The sequence below is a fragment of the Alternaria ethzedia genome (assembly GCF_023757985.1).
Source record: "Alternaria ethzedia strain BMP 0044 chromosome Unknown scaffold_3, whole genome shotgun sequence".
NCBI classification, from domain to species: domain Eukaryota; kingdom Fungi; phylum Ascomycota; class Dothideomycetes; order Pleosporales; family Pleosporaceae; genus Alternaria; species Alternaria ethzedia.
Window position 1 is genome coordinate 1,790,777 of NW_026056196.1, and position 27,013 is coordinate 1,817,789.

Sequence of the window (27,013 nt, forward strand, 5' to 3'; positions counted from 1 at the left end):
CAATACAACACCCTCCCAAACCGGTGTAACCACGGGCGTATCTACCCTACCATGAGCAGCAAGACCTGCAGCCGCCAACAAACAAAGCAGCATGCATGCCGCCTCTAGCCTCAATCGCCGTGTGCAATGATCGGGGCGTATCTTCGAGCAAGGACAGTGCGCAGCTGTAGCCTTATCGACTTGCATCTGCGCGGTTATTTGACTAAGGCACTTCGGTAAAACGTTTTACGTGAGGCGAGGACGTACTGGACGCGTTCGGATAAGTGTAGGAGAGTGGAGCTGGGAACAACGTTGATGCTATTGTCTGGGCGCGACCTCGCGTCGCTCGTGCACAAGTGCCGGCCACGCCGGAGCTTCCCCGCAACATTGCGTGCTCGACAGCGAGGGCGCAAGAGAACGCGAATGCGTGCAGGGTGTCAATGAAGTTAAGTGTATGGCTTTTCTCCTGTGAGATTTCGTGCGATGCCCGGAAGAGCCCGGTCGAGGTTTCACTGGGAGCTTAGCGAGTGTGCCGTTCATGTGGTGCAGGTCAAACTTTACTGGATTTGGCCCGTGTCCATGTAGCCGGCACATCCACCAACAACGAGATCAGGAAAGTTCATGAATAGTATCATTCGGAGATCGATGTTGATGTGTCGTTAAATTCGTAATTACCATTAAACAAAATGACTGTCTTTTCCGACGAAGATGACCACAAGTCTTTTCCGACGAAGATGACCACAAGCCCGCGAAATCCAGCGCCGAACAACCGAGAAAATGAAAACAGAAGGGGGTATAAAACATTACTAGAATCAGGAACGCATGCCAGTCATCCTAAGCTTCTCCAGCCAGCGCAGCGGCGACAAGGATGTCAATGCCACTCGCATGTGTGCTCGGGTTGCCACTGTCACTAGGCCCCTGCCACCGGTCTATAATGACACCTCCGTCAACCCTAGGCTGACTTCTCGCCGCATTCGCATTGCGCATGAAGAATTGTTGTACACCTTCTTGTGGTGCGTTCTCATACAGCGTTGATAGACCGCGAACGTATGCGCCTTTGAACTGCGAGGCGACGGGGTCGAGAGGATAATCAGCAGGCTCGGTGAGGATACCGCTGCCGTCACTGAGTTTAGAAGTCGACGCCGTAGCGAGCTTGTAGGCCTTTTCGATGTAATCGCCGTTGTTTGTTGCGCGAGCTAATTCCGAGAGACCAGCTAGGACGATGCCTTGGTTGTAAGTGAAGGTTGTTCTGCCGTTGTTCTTGCAGCTCGATGGATCGATGCCGTCGTTTACTAAGCTGTCGGAGTTGATTATACCGGACTTCTCGAACCAGTCCCACTCCATCTCAGCCCAGTTGGTGTAGTCCTCTTTCATCTGGCCCTCAGCCCGGTTTGCCAGATGGGCAGCAACGGATAAGAAGAGTTCGTTTGAGATGGCAGCAATGTAGTCGCGGTCTTTGGACCACCATAGGCCGCCGCCACACCGATTGCCGTCCCAGCCTGTAGTCATGTCGGCGAAGATGTCTCTGGCTGTGTCGAGGTACTTCATGTCTCCAGTGAGATCGTATGAGGCTATCCAGCCCATGGCCCACCACCCCTCGTCATCGTAGAACTTGTTCTTCCACCCATCTGCCCCGTGCTGTTGGGACGATTTGGCGTATGTGGTGGAGACGATGTTAATGGCGTGCTCCTTGAAGTCGGCATCCTGAATACCGAAGCGCGCGACGGTCTCGATAATGTTGCCAGACTGCCACCATAAGTCATTCCTGGTAGAGATTAGATTTGGCCATTGTGAGAGTGGACTGCGACGTACCATAAACCAGTATCAGAGTTGTACCATTTTTCTTGTAGGGTTTTTATCGCCGAGAATGCGTCGTCGGCAAAGTCTGCGTATGTAGGAGTACAGTAGAGGAGAGGTATCAACAGCGCTGTGAGGTTCTTCATGGTGGATTAAGCAATAGTGACAATAGGGATTACTGAAGTGCTTCGAGCGCAATGAGAGGATGCTGGCTTGATAAGGAAGTGACAACTAACGGAGGCGAACCGCTCTGTGTTTTATGTTTTCTCCAGACGCTGTGACATTGACCGAAGCGACCTCGACTTCGAAAGTTCAGGCAGATGTATCAAGGAACCGGACTGTAGGCTGGCGTGTGAGTTCGATCCTAGTCACGGCAGTGCAGATAACGCCGAGAACTCCAAGAGGATACTGTACACAAGCAAACCTGTTCGACATATCGAATGTACCTATGGCATTCTCTGCCGCATAAAGTCATCCCTGCCATTCCTGTGCTTGAGCTATTGTTAGAGCCTGTGGCACAGCTAGCCAGGCGGCCTTGCGGATTGTCAGGCATGGAGACTCATGCGGGCGAGAGCCGTCGACGAGTCAATGACTGTGATAGAGGGCATGTCCATACACCAAACGGTGAGGTTTGGTACTGTGCAGCGGTAAGTAAAATTAGGTTTGTCGGAGCCTGATCGACGCGGACCCTATCATGAAGCGACTACTGTCTAGGAAAGCGCTAGAGCGGATCCGATCTGAAACACGGGGAACAGACGCTGGGTATACCTATTGGTAAGGCAGATATGGGAGATTGAAGGTTGATTGGTTGTATATCTGAAATATCGCCTGTTTGGTTAGGTCGCTTGTGGCACAGGGGCCCTTTCGTGGCTTGTGAAGCGTTGTCCAGCCTTGCCGACCCTGGGAGTTCGCTCAGGAGCATCGCGTGTAACGGCGAGCCCTTCCTGAGGATATCGCGCGACGCCGACGGCACAGTTGGGAGACGACTCCAAGTCGCGCGGTAAGACTCGAATGCATGCGACCCGTATAAGACAATGGTCGAACGTTGTTGTTGGCTATTGCATGTGGCTGTCAGGCCTCCAAGGCAGCTTTCATCGAGCATCCGACGGTCGTACTTCCGACTGCTGACCATGCTGGCATCATGCTGGCGATCGCCTTCATAGGGCGATGTTGGTATCAGCTATAGGAGTACACTATAGCCGGCGTTATCTGAGTTGTGCGCGGGCTCGGCCCAAGGGTGACTGCGGCCGGCCAGGTGAGACCGCAGACCTCGCCGTGCAGACAAGGGCCAGTTCTCCGATAGTGATTCGAGGCCGTAGCTGCGGCCGGAAATAGGTCAACTCTTCTCCCGCTTCTTGTTGCTGACTTGCAGTTGTTGTGGTACCAATGGACGCGATGTTGGCAGGACTCAGCCTCGCCACGGATGCTGTGAGATCAGCCAAGGTTCACAGCAGACAGCGCAGAGCGCAGAGCGCAGCAACGGATAACGGCCCGCTTCTTCTATGTAAGTACATGATCGGAGTTGTGCGCAGGATGTGCACAGCTTCCAATCGCCCAAGCGAAGGCTCGTCACATTGACGACGTTGACGAGATGAAAAGTGGATAGGCTGCGACAGATGTCAAACAAGTTTTCGCTCAGCGGCAAAAGGCCAGAATTAGCAACGCCGTCCACTGTACGCGCTGTACGCGTGAAGTCGATTGCCGCCGTTCAGCCGAACTGCAGAAGTTGGACGTGTCGAAGTCTGTAGGATGTTTGCACGCGCAGCGCGTGGTGTGGTGAGGGATGGATTGGGGTTAGTGTGCAATGGTGATGATGCTGGTCACGTGCTGCGCGACTTCCTCGTGCCTCTGAGCTACGTCAGCGGGGTACTGCCCCACTAAACCCTCGCCCTGTTCGCGTACCCGATGTTGGCAAACAGCGGCTCCTACTCCGGAGCATGGCTGTGAGCTAGAAGTAGGGCGAGGATATAGTCTACCGTTACCAAGAAAGAACTGATGCTAATCCAGCGCTACCAACTATGTCTCTGCTACGCTACCAACTATCCAGTTCAGAAAGCAATTATGGGAGAGGGGCAGCCGCGGCAGCACCTGCCCCTCTATCCAAGTTGTACAGCGTATCTCACTCGTAGCGGGGCAGTGTTCGTCCCGCGGCAGAGATCTGGAACCCGTACCCACCCTAAGCCGTGCCCAGATGACGCGAATGCCATGCAAAGGCGCCAGATTACCATCAATCACATATAGCGGAAGTGCTGATCTACCTATCGTGGCGGGCTGTGGCGTCTGCAAACTGGTATACACCCTGGCAGGAACCCCTGTAGACCCTGCCAACCGCACATGTGAAGGAGCAAGTAACAGGGCCCACTGAGTACACGGTAGGACTGCTGCTGCCCTCTCTCACCCACACCCTTTGCGGCTACGGTGCCTGCCTCGCGAGGGATGACGTACGGTTTTCGTAGCACGTCACTGCAGCCTGGACGATGCTGAAGGGTAGTATATAAGACTGCTTCTGCTTCCCTTTGCTCGAACCTTCATCACACTCAACTCCAATCAACTCAACTACAACTACCACTTTCAACCCTCAACCAACCAACCAACCACCAACTACCAAAATGTCTGACAACCTCCGCAAGGGTCTCGGCGAGCAAGCCTCCGAGAAGAGTAAGCTTACTGTCTTACCCAACTTCTGGCATCATCTAACAGTCTCTCAGTGACCCCCGACTCCCAGAAGTCCACCACCGAGAAGGCCAGCGAGAGCCTCACTGGAGCCGGTGACCGCGTTGCCGGTATGGTCCAGCCTGGTACGTCTCTTCCACTACTCACCACTTACCACCGTGCTATCAACTAACATACACACCAGAGGGCCAGAAGTCCACCGGACAGAAGCTCGGTGACGCCACTCGCTCAGGCGGCGACGACGCCTCCGCCCAGGGCCAGGGTGTCATGAAGCAAGCTCAGGACGCTCTCGGCAACGCTGGCCAGAGCATCTCCGACACCCTCTCCGGCGCCACTGGCCAGAAGAAGTAAAGCACTCGCTTCCTTCTTCCTGTTGCCTGGTAGCCACGATACACACCCCTCCTCTTACGACCATGAAGACCTGAGAATGGACGAACATGATACTGCGATGGATGGAACATACCCTTTCGGCGTGAAAGCCGCATATCTATATACCCTACCATGAATGAAATAACAATGATCAACAACCTATCTTCTGCCGTGACTTGCCTGTCGTTATTTCTAACAATCGGACTTGACATGGACTGTGGGTAGTTGACTGCTCATGCCTTCGCAAACCATGAGTTGAGACTTAGCTCAGTCTTCTACCAGCAACACTTACCTTGTGGTGCATGACTGAGAGCAGAACGTGAATCCAAGTGAAGACGAAACTTGTGAAGACAGAACTCATCCATGTTATTATTGGAACTCAAATCATGTCCTACAAATCTTCATCTTCCACCTCCTCCATCTGCACATGCCTGAGTGTATTCTCCGCCGTCTTGGCCTCGTCGGATATACCCTCCATCTGCCCCTTGGCCTCAGCAGCCATCATCTTGTACTCTGCTTCCTGGACCGCAGCCTCAGCAACTTGCTCTGCCATATCACCCGCCGACGTGTTCTGTAGCCTCAAGAAAGCATCCAGCTCTTCATCCTCAGCTGTTCGTGGAACCTTCTCAGCACCTTCTTCCGTGTCATCCTTCTTCTTCCCCTCATTCATATACCCTCCTTCCCGCAACTTGTCAAACTCGTCGGGTTCGAGTAACCGGCCCTCGCCCTTTGCCAGCTTGACCTTCTGCGCCACAGACGCAGGCATGAATCTTGTTGCTTCCTTGCGCAGATCGCGGACCTGGGGTGCAGCTTCGTAGACGATGGTGGGTTTCTTGGGTTCGGCGGGCGCGGCGGCTTCGTCTTGCGGGTCTTGGGGTAAGTATTTCCGTGGTATGGGCGGCGGTGTGTCGCGCGGCATGGGGATGCGCTTCACGTCGTCGTCCGTGTCGCTGCTGTCGTCGTCTTTGCGCTGTCCGTCGCGCGATCGCTTGCCTAGAATGCCGCCGCCTCTGCCCCCTCGGTCGCCTCCCCGCCCTCTGTCCTCGTTGTTGTATTGCCGCTCTGGCTTGAAGACGGGCGCTTTGTCGCCGAGTGCTGCGCGCGCCTTGTTGACGGCGGCGAGATCCTTCTCCAGCTCCTGTAACCGTTGTCGCTCATGTGGCCGTATTGCGCCGCTCTGATCGAGTTCTTTGAGGTTGTCAATGTCGCGTTGTATGCGATTGGGGTTTCGGCGCGCGAGTTTCTCGTTGCGCTGCGTCTGGAGGTTGGCTTTTTGCTTGCGGATCTGCTTCTGCTTCTCGGCCTTTTTGGCTTCTTGCACGGGGTTGTAGTTCTTCTCTTTGGCCATCTTGGCGGTCGAAGGCGGAATCGGGTATGAAGGAGGTTTGTGAGGTCGTTGGCCGAGACAGCGCTGTATGGAAATTGAGATTCTGGGGACTGACGTAGGTCCGTGCTTGAGCCGCGGCGCGTCGCGAATGTGGTCTGCGATGGCTCTCGAACTTCCTTGGCGACATCAATTGCTGCCAACTCTCCCCGCCACGAGAGCAGGTTACTAGCATCATGTTCATTCCCAGAGCGCTCAGGCTCAAGGGCGTCCGCGAGAAGCCGCGGCCCAAGCCTGCCCAAGCGCCCCCTGAAGCGCTTGCTGAAGGCGACCAAGACGATGCGCTGGTCGAGGCGATGCAGAAGACAAGAACCAGCTCACCTACTGACCAGCCAGAACAGACTGACCTCAAAGCCACCAAGCCTGGCCCCAGATTTACCACCAAGCCTGTCACGCCAGAGTACATTGGTCAGCTTGCTGCTGGCATCGAGCTGATCTTCACCGACTATGCCCACCAGGAGGAACAACGCGCCAAGTGGCTGCAGGACCGTTACAGAACCGTCGATGGCGAGGAGAATTGTATACACACCCAAGTCTATGTTGTCCCCCATAACTGACTTGCTACACAGACATCCACCTTACCGCCATACTTGAACACCCCAATATCTCCTCCCTGAAGCCTGAAGCCTCTCAGATCCTCCTTCAGCAAGCACTCCGCGACCACCCCTCTAAGATGCTAGAGCTCTCGAGCAATGGCTACCATGTCCGCCGCAAGCCTTCTTCGTACCCTCCCAAATACCTACCCCACAACTCCTTCGAAGTCACTGATGACGACGGCCTAGCATTCTGGGACCAGCGCACAATCTACGTCGAGCCACATCTACGCAACATCTGTCCTACGCCAGCAAAGGTCGCATACTGGCTTGCGGAGCATGGCGAGCTGAGGTCCAAGTGGCTTCCCATACAAGCAGTTCATACACTGTGGAACAGCTGCGCTTTCGTTGTCCTCAGCGGGAGCGTAATGCACGAAGATGTTTGGCAAAAGTGGAGAGAAGCAGACAAGCCCGAGAATTGGAAGATAATGACCAAGGTTGAGCATACCAAACGGACCGCTGAATACGTTGCGTTGCTCAAGGCAGAGAACCCTAGAGGAATGCGCAAGAATAAAGTCGACGAGAGCGAGCTGCCTCCAATCGCACGACCAGCAGTGCTTCCGATGGCGTATACAACCAAAGCTCCTGGTGAAAAGATCGTTCAGGTTCCTCCGCGAAAGCCAGGAGAAGTAGCGATGGAGATCACTGTGGCTGCAGAAGAACCACCAGTCAAGCATAAGCGGAAGAGACGAAAGCCAAAGAAGGCTGGCAAACCCGCTGGTAGAGACGACGCCGATGGAGATGATGCTGAGGGTGCCTATGATGAGCCGAGTGCAAAACGCAGAGGTTGAAAAACCACGTTCCTCCGAGGACCTCGCCACGCTCATGGCGCGAGGATTCGCAAATCGCGAGCAAGGCTTGAAGGCCTCTACCAGCGATTTGATAAGTCAAGACCGAATAGCCTCACGATGGCCAGTAGCACGGCTGCTGTTGATTACCCCGACTTACCCCGCTTACTCGCTAGTACTGACATACCAGGCTTGCCGAAGCCACAGATGGATCGACAGCCAATCCAGACTTGATCGAGGGAGCCGAGGAAACGCGTCGCTATGAAACGGCGATCGTGCGGCTACTCTAGCTATATTATATATAACCGAATACACGAGAACGACGTCTTGTGGTACCATTGACCGCAGTGGCCATTTCTGCTTCGTTCGTCGGGCTTTATTAGTTGAATTCGCATACATTGTGTTTGCATAGGAAGGAACCTCGCAGTAATATGGCTACCGTTGTAGAGAAGACGGCTGATGGAATCATCTATCGTTCCGAGAAAAGCTACCCGATACCTGACCTCGATGTACTAACGCTTCTATTCGGTACGCCCACCCCTGCGAAAGCACCTAACACCACCCCAACAACCTCCTCAACTAACAACACGTCTCCTTGTAGACTCCGAACACAGCCTAGCCAAACCAGACACTCCCCTTCACGTCTCAGCCGCAGACCCAAGTCTAATCCTAACCACATCGCGCGCCCGCCACCTAACCCAAGCCACCTCAGCCGCCCTCCGCAAGCACTTTGGTATCGGCGCCTATGGCCCAGGAAGAGATGTGTGCTCCGTTATCTCAACAGGCCACTACCTCCTCCCTGTTCTCGCGTATGGAATTATCGGAGCAGGCGGTATCTTCTCCGCTGCCTCCGCAGCAAGCACAGCCAGCGAACTAGCCAAGCAACTACAAGGTGCCAGCTCGAAGATTCTCGTGACTTGTCAAGCTACCCTGGAGACTACGATTAGAGCTGCAGAGGACGCTGGGTGGGGTCAGGGTGGAGGTGGGCGTGTACTGCTTATGAGTGAGGGGAGGGAATGGACGTTGAAGGTTGTTGGGGAAGATGCGAGGCCGGGGAAGGACATCATTGATGAAGGAGATTTACTGCCGTGGACGCGGATCACGAATAGGAAAGAGCTGGACGAGAGTCTGATAGTACTGATTTATAGCTCCGGGACGACTGGGCTACCCAAGGGCGTAAAGCTTTCACACCGGAATATGGTGAGCCAGACGGTTAGTACGGGGGATATGATGAAAGCGTGGGTGAAAGAGAAGCGTCCGGGTTTTGAATACCGCACAATCGCCCGTAAGTTATATCTTCCTTATCCGGATTGCAAATTGACATAGATGTTTGCTGACATCCCATCCTATCCCCCACCAGACCTCCCCACCGCCCACATAGCCGGCGTACAAGGCTACCTGATAAACCCCTTCTACCTCGGCGGCACCGTATACTGGATGCCGCGCTTCGACTTCCCCTCCTTCCTCTCCTACAACGCCCTCTACCGCATAACCTTCTTCTTCACCGTTCCCCCCATCCTTCTCCTAATCGCCAAATCCCCATCAGCAACCACGCAATTCGCCTCCCTAGAATTCTGCGTCTCGGGTGCCGCGCCACTAGGAAAAGATCTCCAACACGCGGCAAGCCAGAAACTGGGTGGTGAAGAGTGTTTTGTGGATCAGACCTGGGGCTTGAGTGAGACGACGGGGAGTGCGACGATTATGACGCCTGGGAAAAGGGATGATACGGGGAGTGTGGCTATGTTGTTGCCGAATATGAGGGCTAGACTTGTTGATGATGAGGGAGGAGATGTGGAACAGGGGATGGCTGGGGAGGTGCTGGTGAAAGGGCCGGTGGTGTGTAAGGGGTATTATCAGAATGAAGAGGCGGATAGAGAGGCTTTCACCCACGATGGCTGGTTCCATACGGGTGATATCGCGGAGTTTAGGAATGGGATGTTCTACATAGTGGATAGGAAAAAGGTTGGTCCTGACTGTACGAACTGCATGGGAGACACACGCTGACTTTGTAGGAACTCATCAAGTACAAGGGCTTACAGGTCGCGCCTGCGGAGTTGGAAGCCGTGCTGCTCAGTCATCCGCTGGTCCTAGATGCTGCAGTCATTGGTGTTTTGACGGATGATGGGACGAATGAGGTGCCGAGAGCATACGTTGTCGCTGATAAGAGTAAGATCTCGTCTGAAGACGTCATTGAATTTGTCAAGGGGAAGGTTGCTGGACACAAACAGTTGAGGGGAGGTGTAAGTAGTCTCCACGCTCGAACTGTATGTGAGACAAATACTGACTTCGTTTACCCGTTTTTAGGTGATATTCTTGGATGAGATTCCCAAGAGCCCAGCAGGCAAGATTCTTCGGAAAGATTTGAGAGCTTTGGCGGAAAGGGAGAAGGGTGCGAAGCTGTAAGAAAGGAATCTCTTTGACCAGATCGAGCCGATACCAAGCCCAAGCCTCAGTCAATAGCGCACTTCATTTTTTGCTGTAAGACAGGGTTGAAGAATACATCGTAGTTTTGGGGGTACAGTACCCAGGTGGTACTGCGGAATAGCGAATACCTCCCGAAGCCATCGCTGACTTCATGAAGTGCAAAAACTTCCCCTTCGATCACCGAATCTCACTCAAGCTTTGAAATTGAATTGTTTTCGACGCTCGCCTTATCACTGCCGTGCGATGCAGGTGTGCCCCGCGGGCAAAGAAACCTTGGAAAGACACGTTCCAAGGTTGCGGGAAGCCCGTCCCCGGCATTCCGAGGACCCTTGTTTACCGACAGCTTCGGGTTGATCACCCACACGTTCGGCGATCAGCTTCTCTTAAGACTTCCTGCTTCGATCCTGCTCATCGCGCTTCAAATACCCATCATAGCGCTGATCGGCTATACTATAGGCGTGGTTGCTACAGGTGTAACAGCTGCTCTTGTACCATGCACCTCTCCAGCCAACCAAACGCCTGCCTTCCGTTACGCGGACGATGCTCCGCGCCTATCAACACAGACTGGCCGTGTGTATCCACTTTCAGAAAGGGATGCCTCATAGCGTACTTCGACTGGTCCGGCACAGGTTACCAGCTGCCTTAACGAGGCATACACGTGGGATTAGTAGGACTGACCGTGGTACCGCCGCGTATGACATCACTAGAAGGAAACACCGTGTACCTTTGTCTCATCCCACCAGCCTAGGCTCACCACGTCTCGCTCCACCGATCAGAACGATGGCTCGCATAGCGGTATTTGCTCATAATGATTTCATTAGCTCATAATTAATATTCTGTTCTAGCAACAAAACCAAAGGATCCAGGATATCCTCCCAACCCTCCAGAACGAGGCAGATCAAATCGACCAGATTGCAAAGATAAGAGGATGGTTCCGTCCAAAAGAAGACAGCGCGTACTACCCATTGATTCAAGACTACCTCAGCGAGAAGATCGACGTGAAAGAAGCGACGGCGCGCATCCTCGGACCGATTGATGAAAAGATCAAAGAGGCCAAACTCGACGATGTCGACTTCATGGACCTATGGACCAGCATCATTCACTCAGCAAGACGATCAACATTCCGCGACGGCGCCCGAACACAGCACCACCAACTCATCGAGTTACTCGACGCATTCAAGAAGCACTCAATACTGGACCACACGGAGTATGACTACCTCTACAAGGAAATGACCGACTTTGGCATGGCCTGCCGTGAGGCCTTCAACGACGCGCCAGCCGCTCACGAAGGCTTCATCGAGACGGAGGTGCAAGCTTGGACGAACATGAACTACTTCTTCGCCTTTGTAGCAAGGGAACATATCCACGATCTCTCCATGTATGCCATCTTCGCGCTACGGGAAGCTCTCGAGACACCTCCCATCGACGAACCCATGTCGACGGCCAACCAAAAGTACGACGCAAACGTTCCCGCAGCTGCAGCTTGGATAATAGCCTACGGCCACGACCTCTTCCGCATGGAAAAAGATCTCACGCCCACCGATAAAAAGCAAGGCAACCCAGGACGCGGCGGCGAACTCTGGAAGGGCAAAAGCGAGTTCAGCAAAGAAAGATGGGCGCTCTGGAAAGAACGGTTCGCGGCGATCGCGGAGATGGAGGGTGTCAGAGAAGAAACGAGGCTCGATGCCAAGGATGCGATAGAAGGCATGGAGAGGAGCCAGACGTATGAGCTCATGAGGTAACTTCCTACAAGTCTGACGTGCTGATGCGCGTTTGCCAGATTCATGTTTGCGGAGGAAGTAGCGCGGAATGGAGATCTGCAGCGGCTTGGAGGAGGGTTTCCACAATCGTTTGACCGGGGGCCTAAGCGTCAGAAGAGAGAGGATAGTGGGAATGGATGCTGAGCACGCATGTGTCGTTATCACAGTATGAGGCGGGGTCAGGCATAGGCGATGACTTCATGGTCACAGTATCTTCGCTAGCGACCTAAACATCGAATGCATTCCTCCACGGCTACCCCTTGGGCCTATGCCTTGGTAGTCGCCCCCAAAGCCTCCACTCCCGCATTCGCAACACTCAAATCCTGCTCCACGCTCCCTCCACTAACACCCACACCCCCAATCAATTTTCCCTCAAGGTAAATCGGTATCCCGCCCCCGAAAGCAATCAACCCACCATTCGTATTCTGCACATCATAAAGCGGCGCACCCGGCTGCACTGCCGCATACAAATCCGCACTAGCATACAACCCATTGAACAGCACAGCCGTCCTAGCCTTCTTCTGCGAAATATCGATGGACCCGATGAATGCGTTGTCCATGCGGTGGAAAGCGACGAGAAGGCCAGAGGGATCTACGATGGCGATGTTTTCGGGGATCTGGAGGGATGTGGCGTTGGTGATGGCGGCGTCGATGACGGTTTGTGCTTGCGAGGCTGAGATGACGTAGCGTTGGGAGGGCGTGGTGCCCATGCCGTTTGTGGTGTTCATTGTTGCGGCGGCGGAGGTGATGGTGAGGAGGCTGAGGGTTGTGCTCAGGAGGGTGGAGAGGAAGCGCATTTTAGTTGTGTGTAAGGGGTGTTAAGACAGGCTTTGTCGATAGTGATGTTTATTTTTTCGATCGTCCCTGATGGAGGTTTTGGAGATGTGGGTAGGTGGGTAGGACGCGTGTAGAAATGGTCGACTAATAGGTAAATTTGAGATTCGTGTTGTAATATCTTCTTGTCTGCCGTCCCGTTCATTCATTACATACTCGGCTTATATAGGTACCCGATTTGGCCATCCCCTCCGACCTAGAACATGTCTAATGTCTTCTCCACTCCTGCATCTTCCTCTGCAGGTACGAGCCGAACCTCGGTCGTAGATCAGGCCTTCCATTCAGGTTCGAGGAAATTTCTTCAGCCGCAGCTCAGCTTTGTACAAAAGTATCGATTGCTGACAATGGCGCATTCTAGCTGCCAGAATGGCGGCGGTCTAGTCCACCGGAGGCAAAAGATTTCAGGGTGTAGTGTGCGGGGGCATGAACTCAAGTCGTGGGTCGTTTCCGCTTGTTAGACCTGTTTGGGCTTGGTGGGTGAAGATGGCGGCCGGCCCGGGCGGTTTAGTGTCGGATGGCAGGGACCGATCCGATGCTCTTCTCCCTCACTGTGGTTGCGCGGCTGCGAAGACTTGACTCGCATTATGCAGCGTGGGTCTTTATAGTAATAGTGAATGATAGTGGCGTGAGATGGGCGGGCGACGTATTTGAGTTCTTCCATGACAGTTGTGGAACGTCCCGGGAATAAGAATAAGACCTTCAAAATTTGATGCACCAAAGTAGTGCACCTCTCGCTGTGACGGACATGTCGAAAGGATTACTCCTCGTACGAGCAGTGCACGTCGGTGACATGTCGTGCTAGTCGCTCATCTGGCGTCTCTCCCGCTGGCATGTGCTCGATACGTACGCGACATAGCCGGCATTCTGGTCTCTTTTTGCGTTTCTCTTCCATGAACTCAATCCACGCATGTCGGATCTCATCATCTATTCTCTCTCTCGCCTCTTCATCATCAATCAGTGATAACAGTACGCCAATCTTCTCTTTCATGTTCTCAAACTCTGCGGCCTCTTTCGGTCCAGTCTTGACCCATTCGCTGCATATCTGGTTCTGCACAGGGGCGACTTTGAAGCGCTTGAGATCGCCCGTCATAATGGTAGCGAAATGAGTTGCAAGTTCCGAGGCATAGCGCACGAGGTGGGATTGTAGCTGTTCTCCCGTCTCCCAGAAGAGATTGTGGCTGACCCACAGATCCATGTGCTTAATGCGGTACATGAATTGCGCAGCGGTTGCTAAAGAGAAACTACACGATGTTGATGTCTCGGTACAGAATATCATGTGGGACCAGTATGGTGGGAGCAGGAGGGTCTGTCCTGGCTTCTGAATGATTGCAATGCCATGTTGCATTTCCGAAAGAACATCCAGGGGAACGTGTGAGGTGTTGCTATCATGCATACCTTCGTACGCTTTGCGGAGCAGGTCTAGATTGGCTTGCAGTGGAGGGAAAGTGAACCATACTTTCGAGCCGGTCAACAGTGTCGTAGAAAAGTGGTGTTCGTAGTACTCCAACTCGAATACCTCGCCTGCTGGAGCAACAGTCATCTGGAACTCTGACTGACCTAGGATACCTTCTCCTTCCCATCCTGGTATCCAGCGCTTCTTCTGGATGAAGATAGGCGACTGCATATGGACAACCGCACCAGGCTCAGAATATCTAGGATTACCGATATTGTCCAGCAAGTGCATGACTGCATTTGCGTCGGCTTCTGGGGATCCACGCGAAGGTGCGAAACGGAAGTGATTCTCACCTCCAATGTCGCTTTTAATCGCTTTTTCGACTGCCGCAGGGCTGGGTAGCGATGTGAAAGTGAACGGCAACTCTCCGTTAAGGTTCGGCGTGTCCCACTGCGATGGACCAAATATACCATCTCTTTCCTTGCGCAAGTGTCTTAGCTCGTCCTCGTTCAATGGATGGATACGGCCGCCTTGAGCCGTGTCGAAGGCGAAGGCCGCTCGGTGATCAGATTGATGACGTTCAAGCTCGGCCATGACATCTACCAGATCTTGGTCGTGTAGAGTAGAGGTAGATATGGCTACATTTGCTCGTGCAGACCGTGGCGTCGGTGCAGTGACGAGACGATGCGTTGTCGGGTCAAACGTTGTATCGCCATGCTCTCGTAACTGCATACCGGAACCGGCGGACGCAACCGAAACTTTGTGTGATGAAGGATCCATAACAAGTGACATCGGAAATGATTTTTTTGTTGCTGGTCTTGATGAAGTCTTATATGTATTCGGTGATTGGAACAATATTGAGCTGTAAATTCATGAGTATTCTAGGCCTTACAGGACAAACGGAGAGAGCACACGGTGGAACTAGCACCGAACGTTCTTCACAAGCTGTTTCACTCATTTCTCTTCTAAATTTGCGGTGTGATAGCTAGAATGTCGCTGGCTGCTTCGATGGTCTCTCGATGGTCTTACCGCCCACAGTAATGCGGTCTGACGAATCCGGCAGTGGCAAACCTTCTCGAGCTGTTTTGACAGTGGCCCTTGCTGTATACATTAGCTTGATCATCTAGATCACATCAGCCGGGCATGAAAGCATGCGAGTGCCTTCCGAATGTACCAAGATAACAAAAATGACGTAGAAATCATGGCGTGTGGGTGGGGCGGATAGAGTGAAGGATGGATTAGGCATCCACACAAACGCCGTGAACGATGTTGTCATAGGCTCTTCTAATATCGCGCTGAAGGTGTATCACTAGGTTCTTTGTCGAGACCTAGGGTCATGATCTAGGGGATCTTCAGCCCGCGCTGGTTGAGGTGGAAGGACCGCAGTAGCCTGAGCATCTTCATGAGATCCAGCGCTAGAAAGAGACCCGGGTAATGCATCTGCGCAACTATGAGACGATATCGGACTATTCAGTAAACAAGTTCGCCGATGAAGAAAGAAAATACATTCGCTTGTGGTGAGTGATTGCTGTGAAGGCGGCCGTGCGACAAGAGAGGCGGATTGGCAGCTCTCGTACGAATGCGTAAAAGTGATTGACAGATGCCTAGAGTCCACAAGTACCACTGTACACTTTGCAATGAAGAATAACTGTCGCGTTGGAGTTGCATCGCGGTGTGTGGGTGAGTGAAAGGCGTTTGGTGAGGCGCGCACCAGTCACCGCGCGCGCCAAGAGACTAGCCTGCCCAGGCTTAGCCCGCCCACAGGTCTCTTCCGGAGTTGCAATATTGAATTCGCGACCGACGACAACCCCACGACTAACACACAGGTATCACGCCAACACCGCCAACATGCGTACCTACGACGATTCCTTCAGCGGTCAAAAGATCTACCCGGGCAAGGTGCGTTACATTGCCCCTCCACGTCTCGCCGCTCGCCCCTCAGACGTCGAAATCCGGCCATCGCGACGGCGACAACGCGAACACGTGGCGGACGAGGATGGAACACTACAATGGGTCGGACATTCGCTGATGGCACAAACAGGGCAAGCTCTACATCCGTGGTGACAGCAAGATCTTCCGCTTCCAGAACGGAAAGACCGAGTCCCTTTTCCTCCAGCGCAAGAACCCTCGCAAGATTCACTGGACCACTCTCTACCGAAGGGCGCACAAGAAGGGTATCTCTGAGGTTAGTCGCCGCGAACCCATATGCACGCCGCTGGGACATGTTTGAGAGACAGCGAACTATGACATCAGTCTGTACTGCGGACAGAGTTGGGCATGGCAAACATCCTCAGCGGCCATGTTGCTCTCATCGCAACATGCATCTCTACTCCCCCATCGCGGACTGCGCTAACCACCATCTCTCCAACAGGAAGTCGCCAAGAAGCGTACCCGCCGCACAGTCAAGCACCAGCGTGCCATCGTCGGTGCTTCGCTCGACGTGATCAAGGAGCGCCGCAGCCAACGTCCCGAGGCCCGTACCGCCGCCCGCACCGCTGCCATCAAGGAGGGCAAGGAGAAGAAGGCCGCCGCCGAGTCAGCGAAGAAGGCTGAGAAGGCCAAGAACGCCGCCGCGTCCGCACGAGGCAACGCCGCCAAGGTCAGCAAGCAGGGTGCCAAGGGTGCCGCACCAAAGGTGCAGGCAAGGACTCGTTAAGCTGGGTTCGATATGGCGTGCATAGTCTGGGTTATGGCTGGTTTTTCGGGATGACTCGGTGTTCCTTTACTCTCTGAATCTCTCTTCCGAACAAACACACTACGGAAAATGGAATGAATGGAATGGCATCATGGCTTCTTCACCTCTTTTTGGATCGGTGTGCCGGACACTGTCCACATTAGCGTCTGGCGCCATAGGGCAAATGCAATACCACGTCCTCACGAACACCGGAAGAGCTTGAACTCACATGTGCATGTATAGTACGACAGGATTGTGAGGCGCCACCGCAGCAGCCAGGATGGTATGACATATTATAGGTCCTGCCTGTAAGAAGTAGTCCAGACAACGGCGGCATATGCAGGCATCCTGGCGAGTTGACCAGCATGTACAGAGCTGAACCAGATGATTGCACTACTGCGACTGATGCCATGATGCTCTTTATCGTGTGCCACCTCGGACATCTCAAGAACTTCAATTGTCTGGGACATCACAAAAGACACCTATCATCCATACGCTTAATGTCGATGTATGTACTGTCATATCATCTACGTAACACACTCACATGCGCAGCACCACCGTGATGTACATCAGTACAAGCAGAGAGGTGGCAGTATAAATGTCTTCTCCTACCTTATCATACGACTACCATTGACTTGACAGACGTCTACAACAGGTTTTCGTGTCCTCCGCTGCTATCCTGAGTACGGATCTTCCGCATACGACGGCCTAACAAGTGCTCGGATGTCAAAGGCACAGTGCTTGAGTACCTTCTGGGTGCCGCTCATGGTGGTCATATATCTATCAAGAGTGCCATGTAAACACCTTCACGTGCACGGAATTATGATAGTAAGCGCAGAAGCGACTATTATTATTACGTATTGACGTTATCTTCGGCGCCGGGAGGGGGTATACGTGTACAAGTAAACCAACATCATCCCATCAACCATCTACACGCCAACACAAGAGCATGTGAAAGCGTATCCATCTGTATCGTATTCAGAAGATCCCCCATTATCGACAACCCACCAATCTCCCATCTCCTCCTACAAACAAGATACCCAGACTCAAAGCACAATACAATCCCTAAGCCCTACTCACAAGAGGGAAGAAGTATGCCATCTGGTATCCAAACACCCCGCTCCGTCATTATCATTATCATCTTCATGTTTCTTCATCTTGGTATCCTAGTCCAAGATCTCCATCATCGAAGCTTTCTTCTCCTCGTCCTCAACCAGCATGCAGCGAGCGCGGCAGACGTCCTCGACAATATCGACGACCTTCCGGAAGCTAGAGGCGGCGCCACGGGTTTGCGTGAAGCGCGCGAGGCAGAGGTTGGCGCGGCGTCCGTGTTCGAGTACGACGAAAAGTTCAATGACGAAGGTTACGGGCTTGATCTTGAGGTCTGTGGGGGAAAATGTGTTAGCATGGATTTGTGTAGGTTGTAGAAGTAAATCGCAGCATTACATCGCCATACAAGCTCGGTTTCGAGCATCTCCACTTCGAACCGCCAGTTTTGCAGACGCTATCCGCTGAATAGAAGACACGCTCGGGATGGTGGGCACTTACGGTTGCTCTTGTCAATGCGTGCGTTGATTGAGTTTGATGCGCGATCCAGTGAGACGTCCTGAACGCCGAATCGCTGCCAGTCGCGCAGCAGGCGAACAAGATCCTGACGAACTTTGCCACGACCGATCTGGAAGCATAGCGTTTTGCTGGCAGGCTTGATGTGGAGGAAGCGTGATAGCCAGTTCATCTGCATCTCCGGTGGACCAGTACGAGCTGTATCATTGTTGTTGTCAGAGCTGATGTCGAAGTTGGACAGGATCGAAGATGAGCTGAAGTTGAGTCCTGAAAGGATATTAGTGTTTGATTAGAAATGGAAGTAAGAAAGAATGAACTGACCTCCAAGTTCCATTGGCTTCTTGCCCTTGTCGTCCTTCTTCTTGCCAAAGAAGGCGAAGAAACCCTTGCGAGTCGAGCCATCGCTCTTCGTGGCAGCTGAACTGCTGTTGCGCATGGGGAATTCGCTTCCGCTGCTACCATCTATACCCTTATGATCAAGCTTCTCGCTCTCAATGTTCGTGAATGGTGCACGATCAGCCTTGATGCGGTCATCGAGACCCTGCCATGCCTCTGGGATCTGAAGGAGGGTGTTTGACTGCTTCTTCTTGACTTGGTTCTCCTTGTTCTCTTGATCACGCTCCTGCTCGCCAGTGTTGCGACGAAACCACAGCGACTTCTTCTTCTTAAGCAGCGTGTTCTGCTTCTGGAGAACGGGAGCGGCTTCGTTCGTACGTGGAGCTTGCAGATCGTGCTGTCCATTCTCATATGACCGAATCAAAGGTACAGCAGGCACCTCGTTAGTCGCATTCGTCTTCAAGCTTGCACCACTGCGCTTGCGGATGTTCAGAGGCGCGACACGGGTGGGCGATCCATCGACGATACGGATAGTCTGCTGCTGCTCGGTTACCACACGACGACCAAGTGGCCTGACGGGGTCAGTGACAGCTCGACGTTGGGGAACATGGGTATCAAACCCATTCACACCGTCGACCTTCACTTCCTCCGGGATGGCTCGCAGCGGTTTACGCTCGGGAGACTTCGCAGGAGCAGAAACTGTACGCTTGCCTCCAACGCCAGGCACCATCAAACGATCGAGATGCTCAAGAACCTCGTTGAAATGTTCAGTGGTATCGTCATCCTCGTTCCGTCGTCGGGCGATGTCTGCACGCGTCTCCGCCAACTTTCGCTGCAGGAAAGTAGTGGGTGTCTCGGCGGGAGTTGGTGGTAATGGCCGCTCTCCAAAGAGTAGCTTAGCACCTGGGGTAGCGGCCAGAGTACTACCACCTGAGTCGCGGGTATTAGAGAATGAAGTTGGGGGGCTATCATATTGCGAAGCATCGTGGTAAGCATCTGAACGAACGCTCGAACCGACTGAAGAGCGGTTGAAGGCCTCTTCCATGACTTTACCCAGCTCCATGCTAACCTTCCGAGCCTCTCCCTGGATGTACTTGGTAGGGCTCTCTGGCTTGCGAAGCTTCAAGCGCGGCGTCTCTGAGCTCATACGAGCTCTTGGCCTAGGAGTTGACCGAGTCGTGCTCGTCTTGATAGACGGACCATACGACCCAATAGATGTATGAGGCCTATGAGACATGTAGTCGGCACAAGATCCAACCTCGGTCTGCCAACTGCTAGTGGTCGCTGCTGAAGTCCGACGATCGCGCAGATGCGAAAAGCTCACACCTCGCTTACCCATACCAGCGGACCGAGCAGCAACAGGTGGGCTACTAGGCCAGTGTGAGCTCGCGATGGACGAACGAGACATGGAGCGTCGCTGTATCGAAGGAGCGCGATGAGATAGAGTACTCTGGTTGGAAGGCGTGCTTCGTGAAGAGCCGCGGGACAGTGCGGAACTACGCTTAGAGTTGTTTCGCAGAGCTTGAACGCGTAACGAGTTTCCTGTATGATGCCCCAAAGCTGTGGTAGGACGAAGCTTTTCGCTGCGACCGCTCTGTCCCCGATGAACTGTGACATTCTGGTTGAGTGGAGCGTCTTCGGGAATGGGGACGATAGGCTGCCGCGAGGCTCGGTATGGGTCGTAGCTAGCTTCAGAGACAGGCGACTCGTAGAGGCTGTGCTTCGAGTATAGATGCTCATTGTGCATAATGGAATACGTGGACTGCGAGCGCTTGTGAGCATTGCTGTTTGTCGGAAGCTCCTCCATGTCCCTCCGCGTGGGCGAATGCCGCGTGTTATGGTGATGGTCGCTGTTGGAGTGGGCTACGACATGGTGTGCGTCCGGTTGGTAGTTCTCCAGTTGATCGGTGTGGTACTTCAGAAGTGCAGAGTAGAAGTACTTCTCTTGGTTTGGCCTGTTTCAGGTATTAGTAGATGCACATGAACCCAGTAAGGAGGATGCTTACTCTTTACTCAACAACTTCTGGATAAGGGTTTCCTCCTTCTCACTATGCCAGAGTGTACGCAGGTACCGCAATATCTCGCGATCAACGGAAGTGCGTTCGAGAGTCGTCCACTCGGCGATGGCAGGAAGGGGGCCAGTCCAGTAGTCGACGTTGACATTCTCTCCCACGAAATTCAGCTCTTGCTGATACTTGCGCAAGAATGGGTGGTCCCAGATCTCATCGATAGAGATACGGCGGTTCGGATCAGCGACGAGTATCTTTCCAATGAGGTCTTGGGCCTCTCTGGAGATGCTGTCGGGCATGACATACTTCGCCGCGGCAATATCGCGAAACAGGTGCTTTAGATCGCGCTCATCGCCAGAATAGTTGAAGGGAGGGGTGCCGGTAAGCAGGACGAACAGTATGACGCCACAGCTCCATACATCCGCCTTTCCTCCGTCGTATGATGTAGTCTTGATCACCTCTGGTGCTGCATAATGAGGACTACCACAGGGTGTGGTGAGCTTCTTGCCGATAGGCTGCAACGCAGCCATGCCAAAGTCGACAAGCTTGACGTTCATGGTATCTCTGTCCAGCAGAATGTTCTCGGGCTTGAGGTCGCGATGATGGATATTGATACGATGACAGTAGATTAGGGCTGCGATGATCTGACGGAAGATGTGTACGGCATGGATCTCGATCAAGCCATGCTGCTCGTGGATGTAGCTGAACAACTCGCCACCTTCGACGAACTCCATTATGAGGTAGCTGAACCATGTTAGACAAGTAGTTTGTTATCGGTGGTGTACTTACAGCTCGTCGCGGTTCTCCCAGATGTCATACAGTCGTACAATGTTTTGATGATCCAGCAGCTTCATGATGCAGATCTCGCGCTCTAGACCAAATGGGATGACCTTGCCGTCGGGATAGAGTGACGACTCTTGCTCCGCGATGAGATTGGCCAAGCTCAAAGCGCGCACCTTCTCGGCCGTAGCCTTGGAGATGATCTTTGCAGCACCGTATTGTCCTGTGACGCTGTGCCTGACAAGCCGCACTCGCGAGCAGCCACCTCGCCCAATAGTTCTGCCCAGCTGCCAAGGGCCAATGTGTGTTTTGCGGCGGCGATTTGAGCTGGAAGCATTGGTGCTCGCATTGGAAATCTCCGAATCGCGCTTCGACTTGTGGGGACGATCTTCATGGGCTTGGACGGCGGACAGACGCTTGTTCTCCGGTGAGACTTGCTCGTGACTGACAGCAAGGGTGCCGTTCGGGACTATAGACTCGTTGTGGGGAAGTGGATGCGGCGACGAAGATGTGTAGCTGTTGCGTCGCTTTTCATTCCCGCGCTGAATGCGTGGGCCCTCATTTGCGCGGTTCGTGCCGTCACCGAGCGCACGTCGCCGCGTTGGTGGGCGGCCATGGAAGCTGGAATCCATGTTGTGGGTAAGGGCTTGCAGTGGTCAAGGTGGAAGTCCTCGAGTAGTGCAGCTGCTATGATTACGATACAAGGGTGGAGGAGCCAAGAGATACAAGACGATAAGGTGGGTGTCCAAGAGCGTAAAAAGCTTGCGGTGTGTTGTTGGAGTAGTCGGCGTTGCTGAAGTGGGGGTATCAGGCCAAGGCCATGACGGAGATGTAGTGTTGTGTTGTTGTTGTTTATTGCTGCTCGCCCGATCGCTTGACCGCCAGCGAGTCCGTAGACGGGGCCGGTAAGGGAAAGGCGGCTAGATGTGCAATGCCAAGTGAGTCTGCTCTCGCTCCAAGAAGCTAACAAGTAGATGGATGCATACAATGGGACCGGCTATGCAAGTGTATGTTGGGGTGAAGAAATGGATGTTGCGAGCACAGACATCTGGACCCTGTGGAAGCGCCATCGGATGCAAACGCGGCGGTGGCAGGAGCAACATCAACACCAGCCACAGCAGTGGCGATGAGGTACAGAAGCAGGAAGGTGTCTCTTTACCATCGTGAGACGCAAATAAGACTTTTGGGGTGCAGCAAGCTATTGCGCTGAGTATCATGACCGGCGAACATTGTCGTGATCCCAAACATGATGAGAGAGTTGGAGTGACCGGCTCATGTCAACTCAGGGAAGAATTAAACTTTGGAACAGGTCTGCAGCCTACATCAACTTCAAAACATTCAAAGTAGGTGAACTAACATCGATGTAGGCTCCAGACCTAGTCGATTTTTTCTTGTATGTGGGCTGAATAGAAGAAAATGAGATGAAGACTTAAGGGAAATGTGTTCCTACCGGTAAATCGGAGTTCTTGAAATGACGTTCCGCTCTTGCGCAGAAGTTGCCAGCGGATCTTGCTTGTGAGCGTGATAGCTAGCTTGTGTCATACCTCGTATATAGGCATGCCAGGAGACATCACATGAGGAAACGGTGACAAGAGAAAGGCCATAGCAAGAGTTGAAGCATACAGACGATGGAAGATTGCGGAAGAGCGAGCGACGCGTGCCTGATAAAACCGTGAAGTAGGTACACATTACCTAAATACCATCAATCTACCGTACCGCACGAGCCGATCGCGTAGCAGACCTAACATAGACAGTGGACGAGATGAAAGCGCATCGTGGAGAGGTGAAAGCGCGTCCCGCTTCACGATGAAGTGAGGTGAAGTAGAATGGAGGTTTGCAGTCCACGCGTCGAGCGCGTCTTCCAGCACGTCCACGTCCGTGCCAAGCCGCCCGCCCGCACACTCCCAGCCCCCGGAGCCTGCCGAACCATTTGTACCGGCAATGTGGTTCGCACCTCTTTTTCGCTGCACTTAACCGTCTTGCGTTCCTTGCACGAATCAAAACCTTAATGCCGCGACCGCTCCTTCAGGAACATAATGCAGATGATATATGCCAGTGATGCCACACTTAACTACATGTACCTACGGGAACAAAGTGAAGCACATCACACCCGATTCACACCGCAAGTTCGCTGGATGTTGCGCACGGGTGTTGAATCAAGTCGATGGACTGGATGAATGTGGGTGAAAGCGAGTTCACGGCGTGGCAATGCACGTAGGTGAGGATTTCAGGTAAGTCATGATGTGGTATTTTTGCTGGTAGCAATACAGTGCGCGCGCAGTTTTGACTCGGCACCGCAAATGCAGTCTTCCGTAAAAGCGAAGCGAAAAAGAAAACACTCCGGTGTACAGTGGGTGTTCCACTTCGTCCCTGAAACATTACACCCGTAAGCAAGGTCGGCGTAGAGCCCCCTTCCCACCCTGGAAAGGCACATGCAGGCGTCCGCACCGACCGAACCATAAGCTTCCGACCACCAGTTTCCTGCAACGTTGTCCCATCTCTAACCCGAACGACAACAGAAGCAATGCGGTGCCAACTACATACAACCATCGACAACCGAAACGCGCGTGACCAATGCAAATATACCTTCATACATACACAGCGCGATAAAAACAACAAGTAAAAGGTATTCGCGATCCGCCCGAACAAAAAATATGTCCCGTAACTCCCCTTTCCGTTCGTTCGTTTCCCAGGGTAGTCCAGTTCAGAAAATAATAAATAAGCGGACGTGATAAAACATGCATAAGTCGTAACCAGAACGATGCGTTTAGCGCAGGCGACGTGCGCGAGAGGGATATAGGACAGCGTATAGGAGGAGGTGAATAAGTAATACAAGAGAAGTAGAAGTGAAAGTAGGAGAGGCCGGGGACTCTCCATCGAGTAAGAAGGGCGATGGACGGCGGAGTTTCGGCGATCAGTGCTTCGAGTCCTCGATTTTGGGCGACGGGGTTTCGCGTTTGGTGTTGTCGTCGGCGGTGGCTTTTCCACATCCCTTGACGAGTATGTGTCGCTGTTCATCCGTTAGTATCTATTCGCTCGGTGTTCATTACAGTGACAAGACATACCTTGAGCGCATCCTTCCGCGAGAAGCTCTTGTCGCAGTGATTGCAAGGGAAAGGCTTGACAGCAAGATGGATCCTCTTATGCCTCTTCAGGTCGTGATTCCTGTTGAAGCTCTGGGGGCACTGATCGCACTTGAACGGCCGGTCGTTGGCAGCGGGCTGTTGGTGTTGCGGGTGGCCCATGAAATGAGGCATAGCTGCTGCGTGACCGCTGTTGAATCCTGGCATCATCGCAGGGTGGCCTCCGACAAGTGCCAGTCCACCGTTGGGGTTCTGAACGTTGGAGAAGACGGGTGCTTGGCTACCGGGGTACTGCAGTGGTGGCCTTTGTTGATATTGGTAGGGTGATTGTGCAGGGTTGTTGGAGGGTATCGAGGGGATAGAGCCTTGGGATACGGCGGGTGACATCCGATGCATGGATCCACCAGCGCTGATGGGGCTCTGTTGCTGGCTTAATGTAGGAGATGGGCCAGTAGAATAGGGGAAGTTGGAATGCTGGGGAGTGCTGGCTGTGTGGTAGCTATATGTTGGAGTCGGTGGCTGTGGTGGCCTGAAGGAGTCCTGGCTAAGAGCAGGCGATTGTTGTGGTGCCGAAGAAGAGACTGGTGTTTGTGCGCTCATCATCTGTTGGTGGTGGTGTTGCTGATGTTGATGCTGGGGTTGTTGATGTTGATGTTGTTGGTGATGTTGTTGTGTGGATATCGAGGGCATGCTCGCTCCGTTGGACGAAGGCGTAAAAGGTGGAAGTTGCTGGTTCATCTCATATGGTGGCGGATTCAGCCCTTTGCCCAGTGAGTCTTGTCGTCCAAGCTGACCTTCGCTGCGCGGTGGAGCAAACATACCTCCACGGGCTTGGCCGTATTGGTTCTGCTGTTGATGATGTGCAGCCGGGTACCCGTAGTGCGCAGCCGATCCCTGCGCTGGCGGGGAGTAGATGTACTGCTGCCCGTTGGAGTATGCCATTGCTGTGGAGTACTGTGCGCTGCTTGTAGAGACTCCTGATGAGCCTATCACATCACTGTGGTGTGTATTTGGCGGAGTCAGAAGATTGCCAACGCTGGCTATGGTAGTCGGAGCCTGTGATGACTGAGATGTGGTGACGGTGTTGGTGAAGGGATATTTGTGCATGGGTGGTGGTGGTAGCTCAAAGCTGCCCAGTTGCTGGGCGTGAGGCCTCCGCGTTGCAAAGCTGGGAGGTACACCCATTGGGTCAGACCCAGGATGCATGGAAGACGGATGAGCCACGGCAGCAGCCACGTTGGCGGTTGTGTTCCGGGTAGGTCCTGATGACCTCCCTGCTTCAGATGAAGGAGGACTTGGTAGGGATTGCAGCTGTGACGCTGCAAATGGTGGGGTGTAGTGAGCACCGGACCAATACAACCCACGTGAAGGCTGAGAATCCACGGAGGGCAACGAGCGATCCGTAGCTCAAAGGCGTAATGTGAGAGGTAGGGGCTCTAGTGGAGAGGGACAAGGTACAGATGATATGCAGGTAGTGGAGGGAAAGGGATCTTGTAAAAGGTCCTCCCAGTACACAAATACCCGCTCGGTCTGTGGATTCGCGATGGTGCTCCGGGTCTAGTCTCTCGTCGCGTCAGACGGCTAATCGCTGCTCCGTCCTTTGAGATGCTGCAATCGAACGAACGGCTCTGGCAATGGTACCTGCGCTGGTTCAGGCGGGCAGTGATACCGAAAAACGCACGTCTGGCCGCAAGTGCTCTAGAAAGTCTCAGTGACTGCGCGGTGTTAGTGGTGCTCGTCGTCGCAGACCGTAAGAGGAGGGCGTACAAGAGATCAAAAGCAGATACTCGTGGAACTGTGGTGTTGTTCAACACGGACTGTTCGGTAGGGCCCGGATTCCTGGTTGCGCAGACGTGGTGCTACTGAGGCTGTTACACGGGATGTGTATGCGATTGTTTGGGGCTAAGGACACTGAGTCGTCTGCTATGACGGTACTGGTGTTGTGGTCCGAGGAGGATGGTTATGCTCCAGATTGGCTGTGGTGGTTCTGCCGTTACTCGACCCAAGGTGCTGGGTAGCGGTATTGCAAGATGTGGTGCTGTGCGTTGACGATACGGCCCACTGATCCTTTGGCGGGGAGGTTGAGCCTTGTGAGGTGCTGGTGGTGGAGTTTGAGGCGTGTGGAGCGGCGATCACTCCTTGTTAAGCTCGGGACCTGGCGCCCTAAGAGGAGCGATGGCGGAGAATGGCTGGAACCTTGGTGGACTAAAGGCTTTGTTACCGCGAGTGAGTGGAGAGCGGTAGCCCTCACGTATATGTATGGCGGGCTAAGGATGTCAGGGTAGGTGGGCTCGCGTGGCTGACTGGCGCGCTGGGGCTTCAGGAATATCAAGGGCTCAACCAGGCGATAGGGTCCGTCCAAGCGTTTTGAGGATCTGGATCGGGATGGGAGATGAGAATTAGCTCGAGAGCACGCCTCAGGTGAGCGGGCGGGAGCGCTATCCACAGACGCACTTTGTCACAATAAGGCAACGCAAACGAGGCACGGCAGAAGTAATGCGACGAATGAATGACAAAACCACACCGTTCAGGTCCAGTTTAGAGAACTAGTCGAGCATGGGGCCGCACACAACA

The 27,013-nt window shown here is 53.5% G+C and overlaps 10 protein-coding genes across 10 annotated transcripts; 4 read left to right on the forward strand and 6 right to left on the reverse strand.

Moving 5' to 3' along the window:
• Positions 1–813: 813 nt before the first annotated feature.
• On the reverse strand, positions 814–1,922 carry J4E87_002089 (uncharacterized protein; the record flags this gene model as incomplete). The annotated part of the gene is made up of 2 exons (XM_049373728.1): positions 814–1,744; positions 1,792–1,922. 2 exons carry the CDS (start codon positions 1,920–1,922, stop codon positions 814–816), a joined length of 1,062 nt encoding a protein of 353 aa, XP_049237098.1.
• Positions 1,923–4,385: 2,463 nt separating this feature from the next.
• On the forward strand, positions 4,386–4,800 carry J4E87_002090 (uncharacterized protein; the record flags this gene model as incomplete). Its single annotated transcript, XM_049373729.1, has 3 exons — positions 4,386–4,434; positions 4,485–4,574; positions 4,634–4,800. The coding sequence occupies 3 exons, from the start codon at positions 4,386–4,388 to the stop codon at positions 4,798–4,800; spliced, it is 306 nt and encodes a 101-aa protein (XP_049237099.1).
• A 409-nt stretch (positions 4,801–5,209) lies between these two features.
• On the reverse strand, positions 5,210–6,166 carry J4E87_002091 (uncharacterized protein; the record flags this gene model as incomplete). The annotated part of the gene is made up of 1 exon (XM_049373730.1): positions 5,210–6,166. The coding sequence occupies one exon, from the start codon at positions 6,164–6,166 to the stop codon at positions 5,210–5,212; it is 957 nt and encodes a 318-aa protein (XP_049237100.1).
• A 1,537-nt stretch (positions 6,167–7,703) lies between these two features.
• Positions 7,704–9,986, forward strand: J4E87_002092 (uncharacterized protein; the record flags this gene model as incomplete). Its single annotated transcript, XM_049373731.1, has 5 exons — positions 7,704–7,710; positions 8,296–8,868; positions 8,944–9,545; positions 9,596–9,823; positions 9,888–9,986. The coding sequence occupies 5 exons, from the start codon at positions 7,704–7,706 to the stop codon at positions 9,984–9,986; spliced, it is 1,509 nt and encodes a 502-aa protein (XP_049237101.1).
• Positions 9,987–10,250: 264 nt separating this feature from the next.
• On the forward strand, positions 10,251–11,749 carry J4E87_002093 (uncharacterized protein; the record flags this gene model as incomplete). Its single annotated transcript, XM_049373732.1, has 2 exons — positions 10,251–10,256; positions 10,874–11,749. 2 exons carry the CDS (start codon positions 10,251–10,253, stop codon positions 11,747–11,749), a joined length of 882 nt encoding a protein of 293 aa, XP_049237102.1.
• Positions 11,750–12,033: 284 nt separating this feature from the next.
• Positions 12,034–12,564, reverse strand: J4E87_002094 (uncharacterized protein; the record flags this gene model as incomplete). Its single annotated transcript, XM_049373733.1, has 1 exon — positions 12,034–12,564. The coding sequence occupies one exon, from the start codon at positions 12,562–12,564 to the stop codon at positions 12,034–12,036; it is 531 nt and encodes a 176-aa protein (XP_049237103.1).
• A 794-nt stretch (positions 12,565–13,358) lies between these two features.
• On the reverse strand, positions 13,359–14,588 carry J4E87_002095 (uncharacterized protein; the record flags this gene model as incomplete). Its single annotated transcript, XM_049373734.1, has 1 exon — positions 13,359–14,588. The coding sequence occupies one exon, from the start codon at positions 14,586–14,588 to the stop codon at positions 13,359–13,361; it is 1,230 nt and encodes a 409-aa protein (XP_049237104.1).
• A 1,254-nt stretch (positions 14,589–15,842) lies between these two features.
• RPL24 (60S ribosomal protein L24) lies at positions 15,843–16,650 on the forward strand (the record flags this gene model as incomplete). The annotated part of the gene is made up of 3 exons (XM_049373735.1): positions 15,843–15,893; positions 16,036–16,179; positions 16,366–16,650. The coding sequence occupies 3 exons, from the start codon at positions 15,843–15,845 to the stop codon at positions 16,648–16,650; spliced, it is 480 nt and encodes a 159-aa protein (XP_049237105.1).
• A 1,184-nt stretch (positions 16,651–17,834) lies between these two features.
• Positions 17,835–21,988, reverse strand: J4E87_002097 (uncharacterized protein; the record flags this gene model as incomplete). Its single annotated transcript, XM_049373736.1, has 5 exons — positions 17,835–18,052; positions 18,217–18,498; positions 18,553–20,522; positions 20,574–21,320; positions 21,366–21,988. The coding sequence occupies 5 exons, from the start codon at positions 21,986–21,988 to the stop codon at positions 17,835–17,837; spliced, it is 3,840 nt and encodes a 1,279-aa protein (XP_049237106.1).
• A 2,382-nt stretch (positions 21,989–24,370) lies between these two features.
• J4E87_002098 (uncharacterized protein) lies at positions 24,371–25,381 on the reverse strand (the record flags this gene model as incomplete). The annotated part of the gene is made up of 1 exon (XM_049373737.1): positions 24,371–25,381. One exon carries the CDS (start codon positions 25,379–25,381, stop codon positions 24,371–24,373), a length of 1,011 nt encoding a protein of 336 aa, XP_049237107.1.
• Between the last annotated feature and the right edge of the window lie 1,632 nt (positions 25,382–27,013).